This window comes from Penicillium cataractarum (genome assembly GCF_028827025.1).
Source record: "Penicillium cataractarum strain IBT 29864 chromosome Unknown utg000001l, whole genome shotgun sequence".
NCBI lineage: Eukaryota > Fungi > Ascomycota > Eurotiomycetes > Eurotiales > Aspergillaceae > Penicillium > Penicillium cataractarum.
In genome coordinates this window covers 2770971-2791082 of record NW_026622737.1, presented here as the reverse complement: position 1 = coordinate 2791082, position 20112 = coordinate 2770971, and the positions used below count along the sequence as shown (strand labels likewise).

Sequence of the window (20112 nt, the reverse complement as noted above, 5' to 3'; positions counted from 1 at the left end):
TCTATATAAACTCTTAATATTTCTCCATGGCGCTTCTACCCGTTTTCTCACCATACATTTGCATACGACAATTTGCATTTTGCATCGTTTTTGTTTTAATTCAACTATATAAAAAGCCAATGTGCTTATTGACCCTCGTTGGGAGACACTTTTGGCCCCTGCCCCGCACGCCACCATTTTCATACCTCGTGATCTACATTTTAGCGTGAAGCTCAATCTCGGTTCGGATGGGATCCGAAAAGAAACTTTTTTTTCGGTAGACTTGAAACTGATACCCCAATGATGTGTGATGATCATCTTCTTGCAGCGTATTTGGGAGGTTATTCTCTGATGTGATCTAGTGTTGCATACCGATATAGCAAGGTCATGGACTTGAACCGGGATACTTTCATACCTGGGGACGGCCCTTTGAATTGAAAAATGGCGCATTAAGTGCCATTCTGTGGAACGAGACAACCTGAACTTGTGATGATCTACGCGTCAACCTTGTTCCTTCAGTAGTTGTGGGTCAGCAGTCATATTTCCCCGGATCTCCACTTTGCAAATGATCATCTAGTCGATCCTATCCGTATTTTCTTTTGTCTGGTGTAAACTCTGCTGGGCCATGGGGTTTTGACATGTGCTTCCAGCCAATATGTCAACCCGCATATCAAAGTAGTATCCCTTCGGCCGCTGCTATTCCAACGGTATCCCTCCATCACAAGATCAGCATCCAATTATCTTTTATACAAACCGGGGAAATGGAGGCAGCATGCACCTGACACATTTAGGGGATTATTCCTTCTTCATGCTTATAGTTTATGCCTCCGAGATAGACGGGATTGGTTTGTCGAGATTGACCCTGGCCAAAGCAAGAAAGGAATCAAGAAGGGCAGACATATGGTGACGAATGGACAATAAAGTTTAGACCAGCCCATCCTCGGGTGTTCCCTTCCTTGTCAGTGCCGGTTTCACCTATTCATTAACTCTCAAGGTTGTACTCTGTGTCGTTTTGTACACCCAAACTTTGATCCTATCGTCCCGTCCATGCAGGGTTCCAGTCCGATGCCCGATGACGAGGTGATATAAGCGCAGTAGACAGCTCAAAAAGATTAGGGAAATTAAAAAAAAGAAAAAGAAAAAAATTGGTAGAATGTACAATATTGAGTACTGAGCCCCTCGTCCTAGACAGCCCAATCATCGTATCACGATTGGTAGATTCTTTGTCTACCCCTGGACCCCTTAAGCCTTATCGAACCCTGATCCAGGGGCCTAAGGCTTTGTCGCAACAACCGAGAACTTGTGACAGCCACCGAGATAGACGTCGAATCGGCATCGATCATACGTCGATCCTTTAATCTAGACGTGGAAGGGACTAATCGTCGGCATTAATGAACGCATCGACCACCTATCGCACCTGTCCAAAGTAACCCTTCTAAACGGTCAGCCCTGCACCTTGAAACCTTGCCTATTTCCACATCTATGTTGTTGCATAGATCTATCCCAGTCAATTGATCCATTGTTAAAGTCCAGTTCACACCCTTAATCCTTTGTCAGGGTCCCACTCACGGGGCAATTGTGGATCGCACGCGACGCGCCGGTGGCGTCCATCGCGCGCGCCAATTCTCGGGGGTTTCTTACCGGAGATCTTTGTTTGACAGGGTGATACTGTTGCAGTGCGAAGGAATTGGAAATTTTTCTTATGATCAGTTGCCCACCACTCTCGTCATAGATCCTGATGACTTTAACAGTTTGATTGAATGGTAGGGTTCCCCTTCGAGGAGACGACGTTGGATTGGCTGATCTGCTGCTGCATACAAGGGGAGACTATACCGAAGGGGGGTTGCTGTCAAAGGATCTCGTGAAGGATTTCCAGAGATCACAGATAACCCTGGAGGGGCAAGAATTCTTCGTTTTCCTGTCATTATAACGCTCCTTCTTTCCTGGGATTTTTTGCTCTGACGCTCCTTTTTTCTTCTTCAAGGTTCTTACCGGTGCTGGATGCTGGGCCTTTGTTGACAAGTATATTCTGATTGCTCTTCGAGTTCTGAAGAATTGCACTCTTTTTCAAATTACCTTTTTACTTATTCCTACCATTGTACGTTCTATTATCACCAACTCCACCCAGCATGCTCCGAGAGCTGCTCACACTAGCCCTAGTCGGGCTGATGATGCCTCTCTCTTGGGCATGTCCGACGCCCACCTCCTCCACGAAGGTACCTTCTTCGACTCCTACGACTACCCCTGGAAAGACAGATAGGCTGGTCTTCTGTCACTTTATGGTAAGATGCCCCAAGTAGACACTCACAAAGCACGGCCTAATAATTAACCTTATATCCAGATCGGAATTACCAGTAACCGCCAAAGCGCCAGCGACTACGACGATGACATGAAACGCGCCAAAGACGCAGGCATAGATGCCTTCGCGTTGAACATCGGCACTGACTCGTACACCGACACCCAACTCGGTTTCGCCTACGAGTCCGCCGCAAAGAACGGGATGCAAGTCTTCCTCTCCTTCGACTTCAACTGGTGGAACGTCCGCCAGGGAAGCGTCGTCGGCGCCAAGGTCAAGCAATATGCGGACCAACCCGCCCAACTCAAGGTCGATGGCAAGATATTCGTGTCCTCGTTTTCTGGGGACAGTGTCGATGTCAATGCTATGAATTCTGCCGCTGGCCAGGAACTCTTCTTCGCGCCGAATTTCCACCCGGGCCAGGGCAATTTTGATGCTATCCAGGGTGCACTGAATTGGATGGCGTGGCCGAATAATGGTAATAATAAGGCGCCAACTGCGGGGCAGAATGTTAGCGTTGTCCAGGGTGATGAGGCTTATAATAAGGCTTTGAATGGGAAGCCCTATGTTGCGCGTGAGTTGACCTATAATGAACTGTGACGTATAATGGCGACGCCTGGCTAACGAAATTATAGCTGTCTCGCCGTGGTTCTCGACCCATTTCGGAAGCGAGGTCTCGTATAGCAAGAATTGGGTCTTCCCTTCTGACTTGCTGTGGTATGACCGCTGGCGAGAGATCCTGGCTCTTGGTCCTCGTTTCGTGGAGATTATCACTTGGAACGACTATGGCGAGTCGCACTATGTTGGACCGCTCTCGTCGCCGCATACCGATGACGGGGCATCAAAGTGGGTGATGGACATGTAAGTGTTTCTTATCAAATAGATTATGGTAATGTTTTGTGATGACTGACAGATCGACTCTCCAGGCCACACAATGGCTGGCTAGACATGGCCAAGCCCTTCATCGCGGCATACAAGGCCGGCGCCACCGTTGCTCTCCCGTATATCCAAGAAGAGAAGCTGGTATACTGGTACCGACCAACTAAGAAAGACCTGAATTGTGACGCTACCGACACCACGATGCAAGGCAACCCCAACAATTCCAGCGGCAACTTCTTCGCTGGCCGACCGAATGGGTACGAGTCCATGACGGACGAAGTCTTCGTCGTCTCGCTACTCAAATCCGCTGCTCGCGTGACCGTACAATCAGGCGATCAATCCGCAACCTTCGACGCACCGGCCGGCATCAGTGCGCACCGAGCCCCAATGGGCGTGGGCAAGCAAAAGTTCGCCGTCTCCCGAAATGGGCAGGATATCCTGTCGGGGACCAGTTTGAAGGATATCGTGGACACTTGCATCCGCGGGATCTACAATTTCAATGCGTACGTGGGGACGCTCCCGGCGCCAACCACGATTGACCGGCTCCAGCCGGCTGGGCGCGCTATGTTGTCCCAGGGATTAAAGGTCTCCTGCCCGACTAATACACTGGGCGCGAGTGGGACGAGCAGTGCTACACCTATTGCCAGGGTGCGAGGAATGAGCAAGTGAGCCGTGAATAGTGTCTGCGATATAGGAACGGAGTCACCGAAAAGGAGTTCTGTACCTGGTCAATAACTTGCTTACATTATCGCCGGAAATAGGAGGGTGAGTGAGATTGATTCGAGGTTTGATATGATGGACAAGGGGTGAGAATGAAAATCGCGCAGGTCTATGCGGTCTGTACTGTACACTACAAGCGGCGGTCGTTACAATATTACCAATATGGTAGTTCAGTTACTATCCTGTACTACATCCATACTCCTTGAGTGTGCATGGATTCCCGTCTCCCGCCAGGAGTGACCTACTCCGGTAGACTAAGCTCCGCAAATTCCCCCTCGTTATCAGTAACTTAATCTGTAATCTAGTCTCTCTCAGTCTCCAATTCGACCAGGGGGGCTAAATCCTTTATCGCGCGATCGCTCACCGACTCTCTTGCTCTTCCCGAAGTCGGACAGAAAAGGAACGTGTTTTTGGACTCTTAGTTCTTTATCACCCCCTTTCTCCTCCCCCCCCCTTTTTCATTATTTATGAATTTGTATTTATAGTTCCCCCCGGGTTATGATACCCGGTCCGATTGCATGGAATACTTTTCAGGCTGCGGCCAAGACCATGGCTTGAACTGATCACCAGGACGAATTCAATTCGGAATTGACTCACAGCCGGGAAGTATAAGACAAGATTGAAACCTGCTACCCGGCCACGCGACAGTCTTATTGTTTTTTTCTTTATGTCAATTCACTCCTCTCTTCTTTTTCTTTGACGGGTCTACCTTCTGTCACTATATTCTCCACCCAATGGCCCGCATTAGAAAAGGAGTGTTCTCGTGGGAGGATGTGCTGGCCCAACGATACCAAAGTTAGTTCCCCCGATTATTCCTTCTATCCTCGATACCTGGTCTCGCACTTTACAACTTGATCATGAACATACACTGCCTATATACACCATACAACCTACAGACATACAATCTCAATATTCTACATCCTAATCAAAAAGCTAACAGACAATTCCAACCAGACAATAAACCCCCTCCACTACCCCATCCCCGCCACGATTCCCCTCATACCCCACAGCCCCAACCCCAATGCGCCCTCCTCACCCGCCTCTCCCCCGAACTGCGCCTAATAATCTGGGAAATGGCCCTAGGCGGCCGACGACTACACATCATCCAACACAGCGGCCAGCGTCTCGGCCATGTTATTTGTCCACTGGGACATGACCACAGTGCTAGCACTGGCAGTGGTACTGGGCCTGGAGCGGAGTCCGGATCTCGGCCGAGGCTAGACTCTTATAATAAGCTTGCCCGGGGCACGGGGCAGCCGTTTTGTGAGATCTGTCATGGTGCGGGGGTTGCGCAGCCTGTTAAAGAGGGTGATTCGTGGGGTGTTGGGTGTGATGGGTTGCTTGGGTTGGTGTTGACGTGTCGGCAAATGTATGGGTGAAATTGGAGAATGGCTTGCGCTGTCTTTTTTTCCTGCCTGGTTCTCTGTGTCTTGGAATCTCAACTGTGATTCTTGAGAGGGAGACATTGAGAAGTAGGAGGAGGGGCTGCGTGGGCTGTTTCATTCTCTTGACCATCTTCTTAATCCTCCTCTATTCGAGATCACTAACTTATTGATTCTAGATTCTCCGAGTCTATTCACCTCCTCTACGCTACGAATACCTTTGAATTCAGTATCCCCTGGTCACTACCATACTTACAACCTACAATTCCATCAGAATACTGGGAATGTATTCGAGCTGTGGAGCTACGCTGGTCATTCCCAGGGCATTGGTTACCGACTAAAGATCCCGTGCGCGCCATATACGTCTCCGCGGGCCGGGCCCAGTGGCTAGAGACGTGTCGTTCATTGAAGCAATTACCGGCGCTGAGGTCATTCGTTCTCGTGCTGGGTAGTAGCTGGTTCAGTGAGCCAGTGGAAAAGCTACCAGTGTTTCTAGAGCCGTTATGTGGGTTACATGTTATACAGGGGAAAAGAAAAACTGCACTGGTGCGAGAGAAGGTGGACATGGGAATGGATCTGATGGATTGGAGGAAGGGAAGTGGGAGTAGTTCTAGTTCAGATGAGGAGATGAGCTCGAGGGTGAGTTTCGAGTCGAGTTCTTCGTCGCGATTGACGGGGAGTTCGGCTTCGAGCCTTCGGTCTGAAGGGTCAGCTTGTTCTTTTTTTGATTCTGGATTGACGCGGTTGATGGATAGCAAGGATGACACTGACAGGGATGTTGATACTGATTTGGCTACGTGGGAGCTTCGACTACAGGGTCAGTCGTACTATTCTCATGAGGTGGGCCAGATTGGGGATGATCTGTGGCGGAGGGGGGTTGACTGTTGGATCTCGACGGTGTGAGATGCTCTTGATTGACTGTAGACTATCCTTCCTGGGTAGCCCGATTGTCCTCTGTTCTTGTCCCTTGTCTCTAGGATACCCCATGCGTACAGCGATATGCATACCTAGCATGATACAACTACTAAAAAGAAATGTGTGGTTGCACAATCTGCATCATCTTATCTATCATACCCACTCACATAGCCTTACCATACTTCCCTTGCGCAGGGCCCACAAAATCCATGCCATTATCCCTGGATATCAAGAAAAAGCAAGAATCTACATAGTTCGGAAATTAAAGAATAAGCATAATGAATGTTCCATAGACTTACCAAAATGATCCACAGTACTACAGTATATCGTCATGTCTAGGACAGTTACAATTGTAGATTCCCCTTTACATCATCGTCATGCTCCGCCTCGCTTCAATACATAACAGTCCCGATAAGAGCTAAGCATCAACGATAAGATAAGAGATATCATACCTAACAAACTCCCAGCCTCACACAGTGAAGTACATTGGCTACCTATTAAGTCTATAACATATCACTCGAATCAACTTATACCAAAGCACTTCATACTCAGGATTCAATCCAACTATCTCCCTAGTTATACATCGGACCCCTATTCCACCGGCCAGTCCTAGCCCCGACTCCGACCATCTCCACCAGGACCCTGGACCCACCACCCACCCACGGCGCTCCTAAAAATATCTCCAGGCCCGTGCAGGATGAACAGGGCTGATACGATACGGCAATTCCTGTTCAGATCCCCCGTTTCAGGATGAAACAAGTCCACAGTGAAGCTGCATAATACATGGACTCAAGGCTGAGTCTGTAAATAAAAATGAACAGGTCTAATGCGGGAAGGAATTGGATTTTTCTCGTATCTGGTGGGAAGGGGACTCCACGGCTGAACTCCATCGTCAGGCTGGGGGCCCACTGGGCTAGGGATGGGTGGGCACTAAGGGAATCATCGCGGGGGATGAGCGCACATCATAATCAAACGAGGACTGTAATTTTGGGCAGGGATTTTTGTTTTGGGTTTACTCGTTTATGGAGATCGCACGATTCAGGGTCTAGATTACAAGTGAAAGATGGTGGTTTGAGTGGATCAAAAAGTATTAATAATTGGTAAGTTAAGAGGTAGTAAGAAGTATCAAGATGATAGTAAAGAAGGTCAAGTAGGAAAGAGTAGATAATGTACTCGGGATAGGAAAAGTCAATCCCAGAAATGGGAGAAAAGAGCACGCGGTCGCTCCCCAGTCGAGGGGGTTGAGACGTATACATGGAAAATCACAATGAGGAAAGAAATGGCTGCAACGTGTCTCGTACAACATATGCCGTCGGGCAAGAATTCCCAAAATTAAAGATAGGGAGAAAAGCAGGTAATCATCACCAAGCGCCGTGCAAAAAAAAAGAGGCCAAAGCGAGATTCCAGAATGCGAATAGAGAGGGAACCCCCAAAATCGATAGAGTCTGGAGACAAAGAAAGAAATTAAAGCTGCCTTGCTTTAGACAGTGACATCCCGAAAAATGGGAGATGGAATAAACCCGTATGGGCGGTGGCCGTCCATAATAGGAGGTAGGGTTGTTTTGATGATCGTAATGAATGATCCGTGGCTACTGCGCCTCAGCAATTCACCATTCCAAACTGGTGGCGAGTCAGGCAAGGTAAGCCACAAGGAGATTCGATTCTCGAGTCACGGTCGCAGGCTGGTATCTGACCAGCAGTGGCTATCGTTGGGCCATGTACCGTAGACCGTGAGCCGATGCGACCGTCGTGACTCCGATCGGTAGGGGGTGTCCACGTTGTCGACGTGGGTAATCGGGCACCCGGTCCTCTTTCATCCGCTCAATGAGCTGGACGAGGATCATCGAGTCGTCCGTTCGATGAGATCAAGAAACCTAGGAAAAGGATCTGGAGAGCCCTCATAAGGTAGGGTTGATCGTAGAAATAAAATAAGCCAAAGGAGTCGTGCAAATTTATGGTCCGCCGTTCGAACGATCCGGTCCCGAGTGACCGTGGCCACGGGCGCTCAGCCACTCCGAGGCAGCTTCCTGGCGGGCGTCGGCGTGCTTCTGCTCATCGGGACGTCCTACCAAGCTGCGTGGAAGAATGTTCTGAATCTCGGCTGCCAGGGCGGATGCCGTGTATCCGCGAAGCTCCCGCTCCTCACGCTCATCCTCCTTAATCAGGCGACGCTGGTCAGTCTTGGACATGTTCTCACGACGCTTTCGGCGAATCTCGTGAATCGACCAAAGGACGACCTCCTCTGAGGTACGGTTGCGAGGGCTGCCGTGCTTGGCGAAGTTGCGGACGTAGCGACGAGTGACGTCGGTCGCACCGTCGATGGAGAAGGCAACGCAGTAAGAGATCTTACGGCGCCATCCTTCGGTGTAAAGACGAGGTTGATCCCAGGCCTCCTCGCACGCATCCACATGAACCCAGCGACGCTGGTGTTCGGAATACACCTCAGTCCAGACGTAGTCCTCCGAGTTCCATACCCAACGAACGCGGGCACCAACGGCACGGCAGAGCATGCTGAAACAGTTGGCCCACTCTCCGCCACGACCACGGCGCGTTTGCAGCAATTGCCAGACATCGGAGTAACGGGGGAATCGCTCATAGGCGCCGCAGCTAGGCCCGGAGCAGCGGTACAGCTCGACTCGGGTGGCGCCACGGGCGGTCTCGTCGGGGCTGGGAGGGGTCATACCCTGTGCGATCGTGGGCAGGCAGCACTTGGAGCACGGAGGGTTGTTGACGAATTGGAAAAATGAGCGCTTGAACCACCTGTAGAACAAGGGATGTTAGTACGGACAGAGGGGAAAACGGAGGGCCTCATGCCAACCAAGAGTCTGTGGCGGGTCTCGAACGTACTTCAACAATGCCCGAATCACACAATCCTGATATCCCCATTCCGGCTTTCCTCCCACGCTAGCGGCATGGGCCTGCATGATCTGAGACTCCTCTTCGGCTTCGGCATACAGGCGATCTAGAGGGAGGGTGCAGAGGGCTTCGTCGAGTAGACCTGGGTTTTCGTACTTTGTCGGCGTAACCGAAAGGACCTTCAGCATGTTAAAAAACTTGAGCCCGGCGGTATCCTGAGGAGGAGATGGCATAATCGGGAGACCACGGAGGTCTGGGCTGGATGGTTGTGGTTGCGAAGCTGGGCGCGGTTGGGTGCCAAGGGAGGGAGGAGGTGGCGGCGCTCGTGAAGGCGGCGGGATCGAGTGACTGGTGTGTGAAGGGGCGGGCGACTGAGATCCAGACCGCGATCGAGATGAATCGTGAAGTTGATTGAATCGCTTGGTGCGCATCAACTGTTCGAACTCTTGACTGAGAGAGGTGGCATCGTATGTGGTAGTGTTGCTCATATTCGAGGCAGGCTGGGCGGCCCGATGATGGGGTCTGCCGTCCGCCATGGTCGGATTAGGTGGGAGTCACCGGCGAGGCGACGTCGATGAAGTTACTCCAGGGTGGTGGTGATGGTGACAAAAGTTGTCGAGGGTTGGACAATCCAAGTGGGAAGGAGCAAGATCGAGAGGTTAAAGGAGGGGAGAGTAAGAGAGGGAGGAGTCGAGAGTAAGAGGAAGGGTCAGTAAAGAGAGAGAGAGAGGGCCCTGGGGAAAGCGGAAAAGGGAGTGGGCCAGGCCTTTGAGCGTGCAACAGTGTTGGTCCCAAATACTGCAGTATTACGAGCGTCGTCAGCCTCTCGCCCCAATCACGGGCCCCGCGCCCAAGCCGCGTATACCACGGGCCAAGAGAAAAGACCCTTTTTTTTATTTTACTAATTCCCCGTCTGCACACGTAACCAGATCAACTCGACAAAAAACTGATGGATTTTATATTCTCTCCTCTATGGAGTCTATGGAGTAGACAGTTAGAGATCGACTTTGAAAACCTGTATGATTCTTTACACTTTGTATAGAACGTTATTGTACTGAGTTACTTTGTATATACTCTACTCTACACTTTGATCTTTCGCAAGGGTCCTTCGTAATTCTCGTATCGTATTTACCAAGTCTTGGCACACCGCGTCCCATGACCGAGAAAGGCTTGTACAACTTCCTTTCAAAGGAGCCTGAGTCTTACGCACTCTTTCTTCACCACTCGTACCTGAAATTTGATGGAGTCCTTCGGATCAAACCTCAAAAGAAGAGGCTTATTATGTTGCTTAATTCTACTTCTTTTGATTTCTGCCCTCCCTCCTTTCCCACTCTTTCCCATCCTCTCTATCAGAGTATACCGATTGATCCCTGCACCCATTCAGGGTCTTCGACCGCATGTCGTCAAGATGAAAGCATAAACGAATTTGGGTGAAGATCTCGAAATGATCCTCCCGTGTCTCGACTCGTCCCAGAAAAAGACAGCCAGGTCGGGGCAGAGCGCCAGCCTACGCGTTCGAAGCCTCTTCAATTTCCTCGTCGCAGGGCTTGGATGGGGCAGGAGAGGCCCCGGTGGCGGAGACGCGCAAGCGTCCGTCTTGGCAGCCAGTACGATCGGGCTAGAGCCTCGTTGGGCTCCACTACTCATCCTCTCTGTCGACTCACTAAACTCCTTTAGGCCATGCTGACATCCTCGCTGTCGTGGTCTCTTGCTGAGCTCATCACCATCTCCGTCTGTCAATGGCTAGGCTGAAGTGGAGAGTGGACCCTCTTTCGCTCCTTTCGCTCACAGGGGGGCTTGGCACTCTTGAATCATGATGCTTCGGTCGCACTCCAGAATATCCTGCACTGCGTGGAAGAGGTCTTGGTATGGCCAAATGTTCCTGTCGATCGGGATGTAACCAAGCGATATCGTTATTAGAGACGATATACGGCAGGACGGTTAATTCCAATCATGGTGGTTGATCTTGTCTTACCAGTCCACGCGGTCAACGACACCGGCCCGTACAATACTGCAGTCCCGGGCTATCAATTACTCTTCTGGTCGGGTATCGCTGGTTGACGCAACCCCCCAGCAAACTTGATCACCAATCATCGTCCATGGAAATCCTCCGAACGGTCAAAAGACCCTGAAAATATGAGGGTCAATCGGGTTCAGGGTCGCCCCATCGCTGGTGCTAGTCGCGCGATTCGCAAGCTATCGCTTCGTTCCGACACCCTCATCCACCGACACGTCTCCCACTGTCTCCTTATGGTTTGTATCCATTGTATCCAGATGTTGACCCTCTTTTTTTCTGTATCACAGGATGGAGTACGAAGGTTGCTGTACATGGTACAATGGAGACAATTGCAAACTCTCCCCTTTCTAATCCAGACAGACTCACTGGACGGTACAGGCGGGTAGGCGGTTAGACGGCCTGATTCTATTTTTGTTTTGGAATTCTATTACTCTTCTCCCAGCTACCTCAATGGCAGCGCCAGTCAACATCCGTCCACCAGTTCCCGCGACTATTGACTCGGTCGCGGTCCCGTCGATTCGCTAACCCTTCCGTCCCCGAACTTACCCCAAAGACGCGTATTGTGATTAGTTCATGACTCGTTTACTACTCCATACCAGCAACGGATCCCGACATCCTTTCAACTCAGTGCCCACAGTCAACCCAGTCAACCCGGGAATTAGCCGACGTTTCAAGCTTAACCCACAGCCTCAGCATCAGCCTCAACCTCCGCCTCAGCCTCCGTGTATGGTGGCTGTGCTGTATGTTTTATTCTGTATTTTCGTACAATTGCCATTATCTGGGGGATCATTCACCTGCCCATAGCTCATAGGTATAATTCATACTATATATGCACTGCCATGCGCGTATCATCAAGTTACAATCATTCTGACCTTAAATCCTATCACCACCCAAAATTTCCGATCGGCAAAGCCGATAATCGCTGGATCGCGTCTAGCTTGGATGGCGCAAGCTCCCAGTAATTTTACACCAAACGACCGGCGGTTTCTGCAACTGGGGGCCAACCGCCAATCTTCAGCCTTGGGGGCTCACCCCCCCACGATGCCCAAACCGTGACGGAGTCACAATAGTACAGTATGGAGTCTGTTACATCAAAATTAAACTCGATTGTCACTGCCGTACACTAACGGGACTCCGCGATTCTGCATGTCCACGAAACGGATGATGTTGACCTAGTCGTGGGGAGAGCATCAACCAAGGAAATCGACGCCTCTGCCTATAGACGTCGCGTCCTCGACGGGAAGAGAGACGGGAAGAGCGACGAAGCCAAGAAGCATGATGCAGATAAAATACTCTTGTCTTCAGGTGATCACGCATCGGGATAAATTCTATACCGCTGGTTTAGCTTGGGGGCCATGCTCTCCCCACGCCAAGCAGCCAAGGGCCGTCATCGTCGTCACTTAGAGCATGGGCCAAATCCAGTGCAGAAAAGCCAACGTCTTGGCTGTGTGACGTACGCCGTATTATATTCTGATCATCCTCCTTCTGACAGATTATTATCATAAGCTCATCGACTCCGCTCCGTGTCCCATGGGAATAACCCGACAGAGCTCGCGGCATACCCTTGGCACCACACCAGCTGCAACGAACTATCAAAAGCATCAGGGCTGGGCATTGCGACGCTTTTGCTGGGCATCTGGGCAGCCTATCGCTTTCTTTCTCCTCTCTTCCATCAATCAAGTACCAACACCCCCCGGACACGCAACCTAGCGGAGAAGACATGCAACCCTCACTTGCATCGCTGCAAATCCTCGGCCGCGTCAGGAGTTCGTGGACGATCAACGAGCCTTTCAACGTCGTCGCTTCGGCCCGACACTCCATGAACCGTCATGACGTATGGAGCAATGGAAGATTAGAAAGAAAAAACGGGGTTTTTTATTTCTCGTACTAACAATAACCATACACCATCGACACTAACGGGAAAATTCTTTGTCAGTTCGGTCCACTGGCTCACGCGCTACCGCGCGTTAGCTCTGCCCTTCCGCGTCACCCACCACTAACCCTCTCGGGGTCCGCTGACCGAGTTACGTGCGCCGCATTTGATATCTGAATATTTTTAATCAGGTTGATTACAGGACTAGCTCTGTATTGACTAGGGTCGTTTGCCTGAAACGCTATGCCGTACGATACCATGCCTGGCTGAGCACTGCTGCTGTCATGCATCGGGGATCATTAGTTACGCGTCTATGACTCTGCGTACATGAGTTAGCTCCCCCTGCGGGTCCTGGTAGCCCTACGGTAGCACCTTCCTCACCGTAGTGTCATCCTGATTAGGAGATTCTTCGTGCTGTTAAATTACCGGATTCGTGATGGTCTGGGTTCGGGTTTGATGAGGTGGTTCGGAAAGAGGCATGAGGCTTCATCAGCAGTCCACTCGGCTGGTCGAAGCTGGTTTAAGCACGGACGATGGCTCTCTCGGAGAGATAGTGATGGGTCAAGCTATCCATTCGTTGTATGCCTTGGGAAAGGGTCGTATGCTAAGCTTCACTAACCGTTTACTACGAGGTTAGTGCGTGATAGATTCTCCTTTCTCGTGCCTTAGGGGATTGATCTTAGTCCCTACGCTTGAGATTGGTATATTATACTGTGCATTATCTACGACGCTATTACACTGATAAGGCAGAACTTTTGTCCGGCCTCGTCGGTGACTCGTCACCACCGCGTCTTTGGAGCTTGTTTTCTTTTTACGCGATATACTAACGTGGATAGACAACCAGAACTATTGATTCTGTAGCGCCACTGCTGCGTCGGCGCCGCGTTTGATCTCATACGCGATGTGATGCACGACGGTAGCATAGCATACGCGGCTGTGACCAGATTAATGATGAGATGTTTGCCAGTGTTACATTGACATCGGTGGTGTAGCCCAAACTACTGTGGTAAACATTTCCTCCTCTATGAGAGATCGGTATATGGTTTATTATATCAGGTTATTCGTTCCGCAACTTTGTATTCATCGGAGAATAGGAATAGAAGGTAGTTTGACTCATTAGGTTGTGTTTATGTTCTAGGTTTCTAGGTGTTTATGCGGCTTTATTGTAGGAAATGAGGCTATCGCTATCGGCATATATGTCTTCTAAGGTTCGACCTACATATCCCGTCACTGTCCACAACCTTAAGAACCAAGGATCTGGTGGTTTGGCTGATCTCATCGTACTTTAAACATCTCCGGTAGTTTGGTCATGGAACGCATTGAAACCTTAAGAGACAATGGATCCCTTCCAATGGAAAAGTGGTTGCTTATATAACCGGCCTCAGTCTCGTACTACGACGCCGGAACGGCATATCAAATTTCCTGAGGATAGACACGACCAGGTACTCATCTCTATGTACGCTTGCAAACGGTATTGCCGAGAAAGACTAATAGATGAGCCTATTAATTAGCACTGACCGTCAGGATTTGATCACTATTGTTAGGTGACCTATTCTCGAAGCTCCCGACTGGAATGCTAGCCAGGGAGATTAGTCTCGCGATACAATACTGGCACAGGCCACAACCCTAGAGACCCCAGTCTTCTGAAAAGTCCTCACTGCCCCCTGAGGTCAGAGCTGCTCAAATAGCCCGTAATTTCAGCATTTGCACATCGCGAAAGGAAATCCTCAAGCAAACCGAGTCATCCGATCATTGGAAGGAAAAAGAAAGCCCGAGGTGAGTCAAGAAATGCCGCATGCTGTGGCGGAGTGTACAAAGGTATAATACTCTGTGCTATAGCAAGACTAATGTACATCAGACCGAGGTATTATTCTCGCAACGCCCATCGGCCAGCCAGGTGGTTGAGTGTTGTTGGAAGTATAACCGCCTCAACACTTCGAGGCAACCACCTTCCGTTGGAATTGCAACCCCCTCATCCGACAACGTCAAGGCGCACCTTCTCTTCTTCTTCTGCATCATTTCTCCGTCCGTACCAGATATGTTGGCGCGTCTTCCACAATAGCATTTTCGCCTGCGAGAATTCTGTCAGCGACATCTCCACGCGATGACCGTCTTCATCGCTTCTCTGTTAGTTTGAATCCTAGTTCTGCGCAAATTAATCCCTCAACCGTCTCACATTCTCACATTCATTCCTCAGATTTCTCCCTTACACCATTGACTTCAAGACAACTGGCTCCAGAGGTGCTCGTCGCAGGTCTTCGCCCAGCCATGGTGCTGTCGATGGCTCTAACTCTGGTCCCATTGTCGGTCGTTTACCTCGCCTCCGCTCTGGTAGCATAGCGTTGACCCCCGGGGCGACGACCGAGGATGAGAAAATCTTCAAGGCTTACGCATCACATTTCGCCGATGAGATTTCTATCGCTGATGACCCGAAAGGACCTGGTCCTAGTGAGCCTCGTGCCGTACCCTGGGGTCGCAGCAGCAGATTTAACCAGCCGCGTTCAACGGCAACTACACACCCAGAGCCATCTATCCTAAATCGACCTTCATTACGGACGGACTGGAAGGATAGCTTTTTGGACGGTGCGCCCGGTCGGCCAACTCCGGATCAGGCAGAGAGTCCTCGTGCACTACTTTCCGCCGTGGACTGGGCTGTCAAGGCTGCAGAGCAAGGTCATGGCGGCCTGCAGAACGCCGTACATGCCGCCGAGGAAGCGGGGGTCCTGCAGAGCAAGATGTGGGTTGGCACGCTGGGCATGCCAACTGATTCCCTCCCGGAATTGATTCGAAATGTCATCGACGAGACTCTTCTGGAGGACTATGATTCTTTGACGGTGTTTGTGGGTGACAACGAGTTTGAAGGGCACTATGCTCATTTCTGCCGTGCAGTTCTATGGCCGGCCCTTCACTACCAAATGCAAGAAAGTCCCCGGCATACGGATTACGATGACTATTCATGGAAACAGTATCTGAAAGTGAATGAGGCGTTTGCCGACGCAATCGCCAGTCGCTGGAAACCGGGAGACCGAATTTGGGTGCATGACTACCACCTTCTGAGCTTGCCCGCGCTTCTGAGGGCTAGACTGCCTCATGCGGAGATAGGCTTCTTCCTACACACACCCTTTCCCTCGTCTGAAGTATTTCGCTGCTTGAATCCACGGGAAGCTCTGCTGGACGGTCTTCTCGGCGCAGACCTCATTGGGTTTCAGACTGAAGAATACTGTTACCATTTTCTGCACTCTTGCAGCCGAATTCGAAAGCTGGAGGGCCCAGGTGACGGGGTCCGGGTCGGAAATCGGTTCGTCCGTGTCAAAAAATGTCCCTTGGGTATTGACTACAAGTCATTGAACCTGCTACGTCAATCAGTCGAAGTCAAAGAATGGATCGGCAGTATCACCAATCGGTACAGGGGGAAGCACTTGATTGTCGCGCGAGACCGATTGGATGCTCCTGGAGGAATCAAGCAGAAGCTCCTGGCATACGAGCTCTTCCTCAAAACCTACCCCAAATGGCGGGAAAATGTAAGAGCCACGAGTTTAAACTCATATACCTATTGCATACCCAACCGAGTTCTAACATATGACATAGGTTGTTCTCGTTCAAGTTACCTCGTCAGCCTCTGAGATTCCAGAGCTAGAAGCCCAGGTCTCCAAGATTGCGATGCGCATCAACTCGGTCTATTCCACACTCACCCACCAGCCTCTAGTCCTCCTACAACAGGATATTAGCTACTCGCAATTCCTTGCGCTCCTCAGTGTTGCCGACATCTTTATGGCCACCAATCTCCGCGAGGGCTTGAACCTAACAAGCCACGACTTTATTCATTGTCAAGACGGCGAGATGGCTTCTCAACAGCATGGATCCCTGATCTTAAGTGAATTCACTGGCAGTGCGTCGATTTTCCGGGGGCATGAGCTCCTCGTCAACCCATGGGACTACAAACGATGCGCCGAAGCCATCAATAAAGCACTGGATATGTCACCGGAGCAAAAGAAGCGTAACTGGCAATATCTTCTCGACTGTAAAACACCGTACACCGCGTTGGCCTGGTTCTCAAATTTGCAGTTCGCCCTCACAGAATCTCGCAGCTTGCAACAGCCTCACCATACAAATGCCGTCTCTCCACTCCAAGTTGACGCCCTCCTAACCTCTTACAACACAGCCGAGTCTCGTGTTCTCTTCCTGGAAGACGATGCTATAATTCCCTCAAACACCGACAGTTCCTCTTCTGAAGCAATTCATACTCTACATAAACTAGCCCTCGACCCGAAGAACATAATCTACCTAACCAGCAATCGCAGCCCCGACCAGCTTGGTCTTACCTTCAAATCACTTCCGGCACAAATTGGGCTCATCGCAGAAAATGGCTGCTTTGCAAAACTTGTCAACACAACCGAGTGGGAAGCCCTTTTCGACGTTAATCGAACCCGCGACTGGCACGCCGGTATCAGAAAGGTAATCGAACATTTCCACGAACGCACTGAAGGTAGCGCCATCGAAGAACGCCGGTGCTCACTGACCTTCCGCTACGAAAACGCTGTCGACCAGGAATTAGCAGCTCGTCAGGCATCCGAACTAGCCGATCAAATCAAAAGGGCACGATGCAGTGAAGATATTCGCGTCGTTCGTGACGCTGGCTCCGTCAGTGTTGAGCCACTTGATGTATGTAAAGCTGTTGCCGCCTCCATGATTCTAGATCAGAAGTCCCGTGAAAGTTTCCCGGACTTTATCTTTGTGGCTGGTGGTTCTAGGGATGACGATGCTTTGTTTCGGTGGGCTAATAGCCTGACACTTTCTTCGTCCAGCTCGTCTGTTCCAGTTACTATTGCGGTGACTACTTTGGCTACTAGTGCGCGTGTTACTGAAGCGATATCTGTCTTGCCGGTTGGCTGGTCCCTGTCGGATGTTTTACAGTCATTGTTATTCCCAGATCAGAAGCCGGGTGGTGAGGATGAGGACATTCATGTTAAGATTGATGACTAGGCTTTAGGTTCCTGTTGTTTCTTCAATCTCATTCTTCTAACTGCGCTTTCAATGGACGATATGTTTATGTCGGGGATGACTTCTATTGAGACTGGAGGCCTAGGAATTATGTCTTTATCTGATAGCGATGACACGAACGAGATACAAGATACTTAGTGTGCAAGTTTTACAACTGGAATACAAGGACCTGTGAAAGTGACGCCGAAAATGATTGGTTCTAGTGCCAGAAACTTAGTTATCATCCTGAGGTGATACTAGTGCTGGCCTTGATATGGCCTGCCCTCCTCGTTTCTACTCTAAATGCTGCGATGGGATAATTCCGGCATCTCCGCACAAATTCTCAAGTACATTCGAAAACATGGCACAGGACGGCCTTTCGGCCAGTAAGTACTCATCACTCGCTCTCTCGCTCCCTCTCGCACAAATTCTCGTCCTGTGGTCCTAGCTATATCAAAGGATTGACATCTGAGAACTGCAGCAGGAGAACACGGCCGGAGTGACAGCCAATCCCTGCAAAATTCTTACCAACAGCTGCTGCATTTGGTTGGTATTCTGTCGGTAGCCTTAAGAAAGGTTTACCTGAGTATGTAATCCACTTGTACCCTTCGTCAAAGTCGTAGCCAGCAGTTTCTGGTATAAACAAGCTTTCGTGAGTTTCAGGATCATAGTCCCTCATTTCCAGGAGTGCGCGAAGGCGAGCCTGCAACCTCTCAGGTGTCCATGTACCAAAGTAGGCAAAGATTTCATCCCCCTTGAAGGATACCACGCGATCTTTTCTGGCCGTATCCCAGATCTTGACAAACCGACTCAGCGATACTGTAGCAATGCGACCCCCATCCTGTGACCATACTAATGCCTGATACCAGGCTTTAGATTCATCATCCTTGAGTGTGAACATGCATTGGTATGTTTTTGAATCCCAGACAGTGATTAGACCATCGGATGATGCTGTGGCTAGACGTGCATTGTCCGGTGACCAGGCTACTTCATTCAGGATACCGTCATGGCACTTGAGTGTTGAAATACACTCGCCTGTTATTGTGTTCCAGATCTTGAGAGAGCCATGCCTTGAGCCCGACGAGATCTGAGTTCCATTTGGCGACCAAGCTAGTGAATAGACCCCATCGGTATGGCCGCTAAGCGTTACTGTGCATTTTCCTGTCCCCAGGTCCCAGATCTTGATATATGTATCCAGTGAAGCTGATGCGAGCTTCGCCTCATTTGGAGACAATATCAATCTCGTGACCAGTTCGGTATGGCCTTCGAGCCTTGACAAGCTCTGCTGGGCTACTCCTGGTTCCCAGATCTTGACTGTTCCATCAGATGAACCTGACGCAAGCCATGCACCATCATGTGACCAAGCTACCGAAAGAATTGCATCGCCGTGGCCACAAAGCGTTGATATACACTGGTATGTTGTCATGTCCCAGATCTTGATATAATCTGTCGAGGCTGACGCGAGTCGACTCCCATTTTGCGACCAGTCCAATGAATAAACCCAATCCGCGTGCCCATTTAGCGCCGATATGCTCTGACCAGTTTCCAAGTCCCAAATCAATACTTTGCCATTGGCTGAGCCTGATGCAAGCAGTGCACCATCTTGTGACCAGGCTACTGAACCTACCCAGCTTCTATTGCCATCAAATGTCAATATACACTGGCACGTAACGGCATCCCAGATCTTGACTGTGCGATCATCTGAGCCCGACGCAAACAATCGTCCATTTGGTGACCACGCTCCCGCACCAACAAAATCGCTATGGCCACTTAATGTCGAGATACACTGGCAGGTTGTCGTGTTCCAGATCCGGATAGAGGCATCCTTCGACGCCATCGCGATCCGGCTTCCATTTTGTGACCCAGATACTGAAGCAGCGAGAAAATTATGGTCATTTTGGTCCTCCAGCGTTGGTATGCACTTGTCTATCATTAAATCCCAGACCTTGATCTCACCTCGCTCTCCGAAACCCACAGGCGTATCTTTTGGCCAAATAACCGAGCCCGCCCAATATGAGCGAACTTCATTCTTGGGGTCCGCGTGTGTCGATATGCATTGGCCTGTTACCGGGTCCCAGATCTTGATACCGCTGGTCGATGACGCTGATGCGATCCGACTTCCATCCGGTGACCAGCATACTGATGATACTCCCCATCCATGTCCCTCCAGTGTTTGTACGCAGGAACTCCAACTGTCTTCCATTTGGGGTATTCT

The 20112-nt window shown here is 50.2% G+C and overlaps 6 protein-coding genes across 6 annotated transcripts; 4 read left to right on the top strand and 2 right to left on the bottom strand.

Moving 5' to 3' along the window:
- Window positions 1-2108: 2108 nt before the first annotated feature.
- Window positions 2109-3802, top strand: N7496_000960 (glycoside hydrolase family 71 protein; the record flags this gene model as incomplete). The annotated part of the gene is made up of 4 exons (XM_056693891.1): window positions 2109-2261; window positions 2321-2849; window positions 2911-3136; window positions 3202-3802. Coding segments are annotated over 4 exons (1509 nt in total), but the record flags the coding sequence as incomplete, so codon positions are not given.
- A 929-nt stretch (window positions 3803-4731) lies between these two features.
- Window positions 4732-6159, top strand: N7496_000959 (uncharacterized protein; the record flags this gene model as incomplete). Its single annotated transcript, XM_056693890.1, has 2 exons — window positions 4732-5243; window positions 5436-6159. 2 exons carry the CDS (start codon window positions 4732-4734, stop codon window positions 6157-6159), a joined length of 1236 nt encoding a protein of 411 aa, XP_056560619.1.
- A 1964-nt stretch (window positions 6160-8123) lies between these two features.
- Window positions 8124-9563, bottom strand: png1 (peptide-N4-(N-acetyl-beta-glucosaminyl)asparagine amidase; the record flags this gene model as incomplete). Its single annotated transcript, XM_056693889.1, has 2 exons — window positions 8124-8931; window positions 9019-9563. The coding sequence occupies 2 exons, from the start codon at window positions 9561-9563 to the stop codon at window positions 8124-8126; spliced, it is 1353 nt and encodes a 450-aa protein (XP_056560618.1).
- A 1600-nt stretch (window positions 9564-11163) lies between these two features.
- Window positions 11164-11621, top strand: N7496_000957 (uncharacterized protein; the record flags this gene model as incomplete). The annotated part of the gene is made up of 2 exons (XM_056693888.1): window positions 11164-11280; window positions 11487-11621. The coding sequence occupies 2 exons, from the start codon at window positions 11164-11166 to the stop codon at window positions 11619-11621; spliced, it is 252 nt and encodes an 83-aa protein (XP_056560617.1).
- A 3400-nt stretch (window positions 11622-15021) lies between these two features.
- On the top strand, window positions 15022-17900 carry N7496_000956 (trehalose-6-phosphate synthase; the record flags this gene model as incomplete). Its single annotated transcript, XM_056693887.1, has 3 exons — window positions 15022-15044; window positions 15115-16438; window positions 16506-17900. The coding sequence occupies 3 exons, from the start codon at window positions 15022-15024 to the stop codon at window positions 17898-17900; spliced, it is 2742 nt and encodes a 913-aa protein (XP_056560616.1).
- A 445-nt stretch (window positions 17901-18345) lies between these two features.
- On the bottom strand, window positions 18346-20100 carry N7496_000955 (WD40 repeat domain-containing protein; the record flags this gene model as incomplete). Its single annotated transcript, XM_056693886.1, has 1 exon — window positions 18346-20100. One exon carries the CDS (start codon window positions 20098-20100, stop codon window positions 18346-18348), a length of 1755 nt encoding a protein of 584 aa, XP_056560615.1.
- Window positions 20101-20112: the final 12 nt, after the last annotated feature.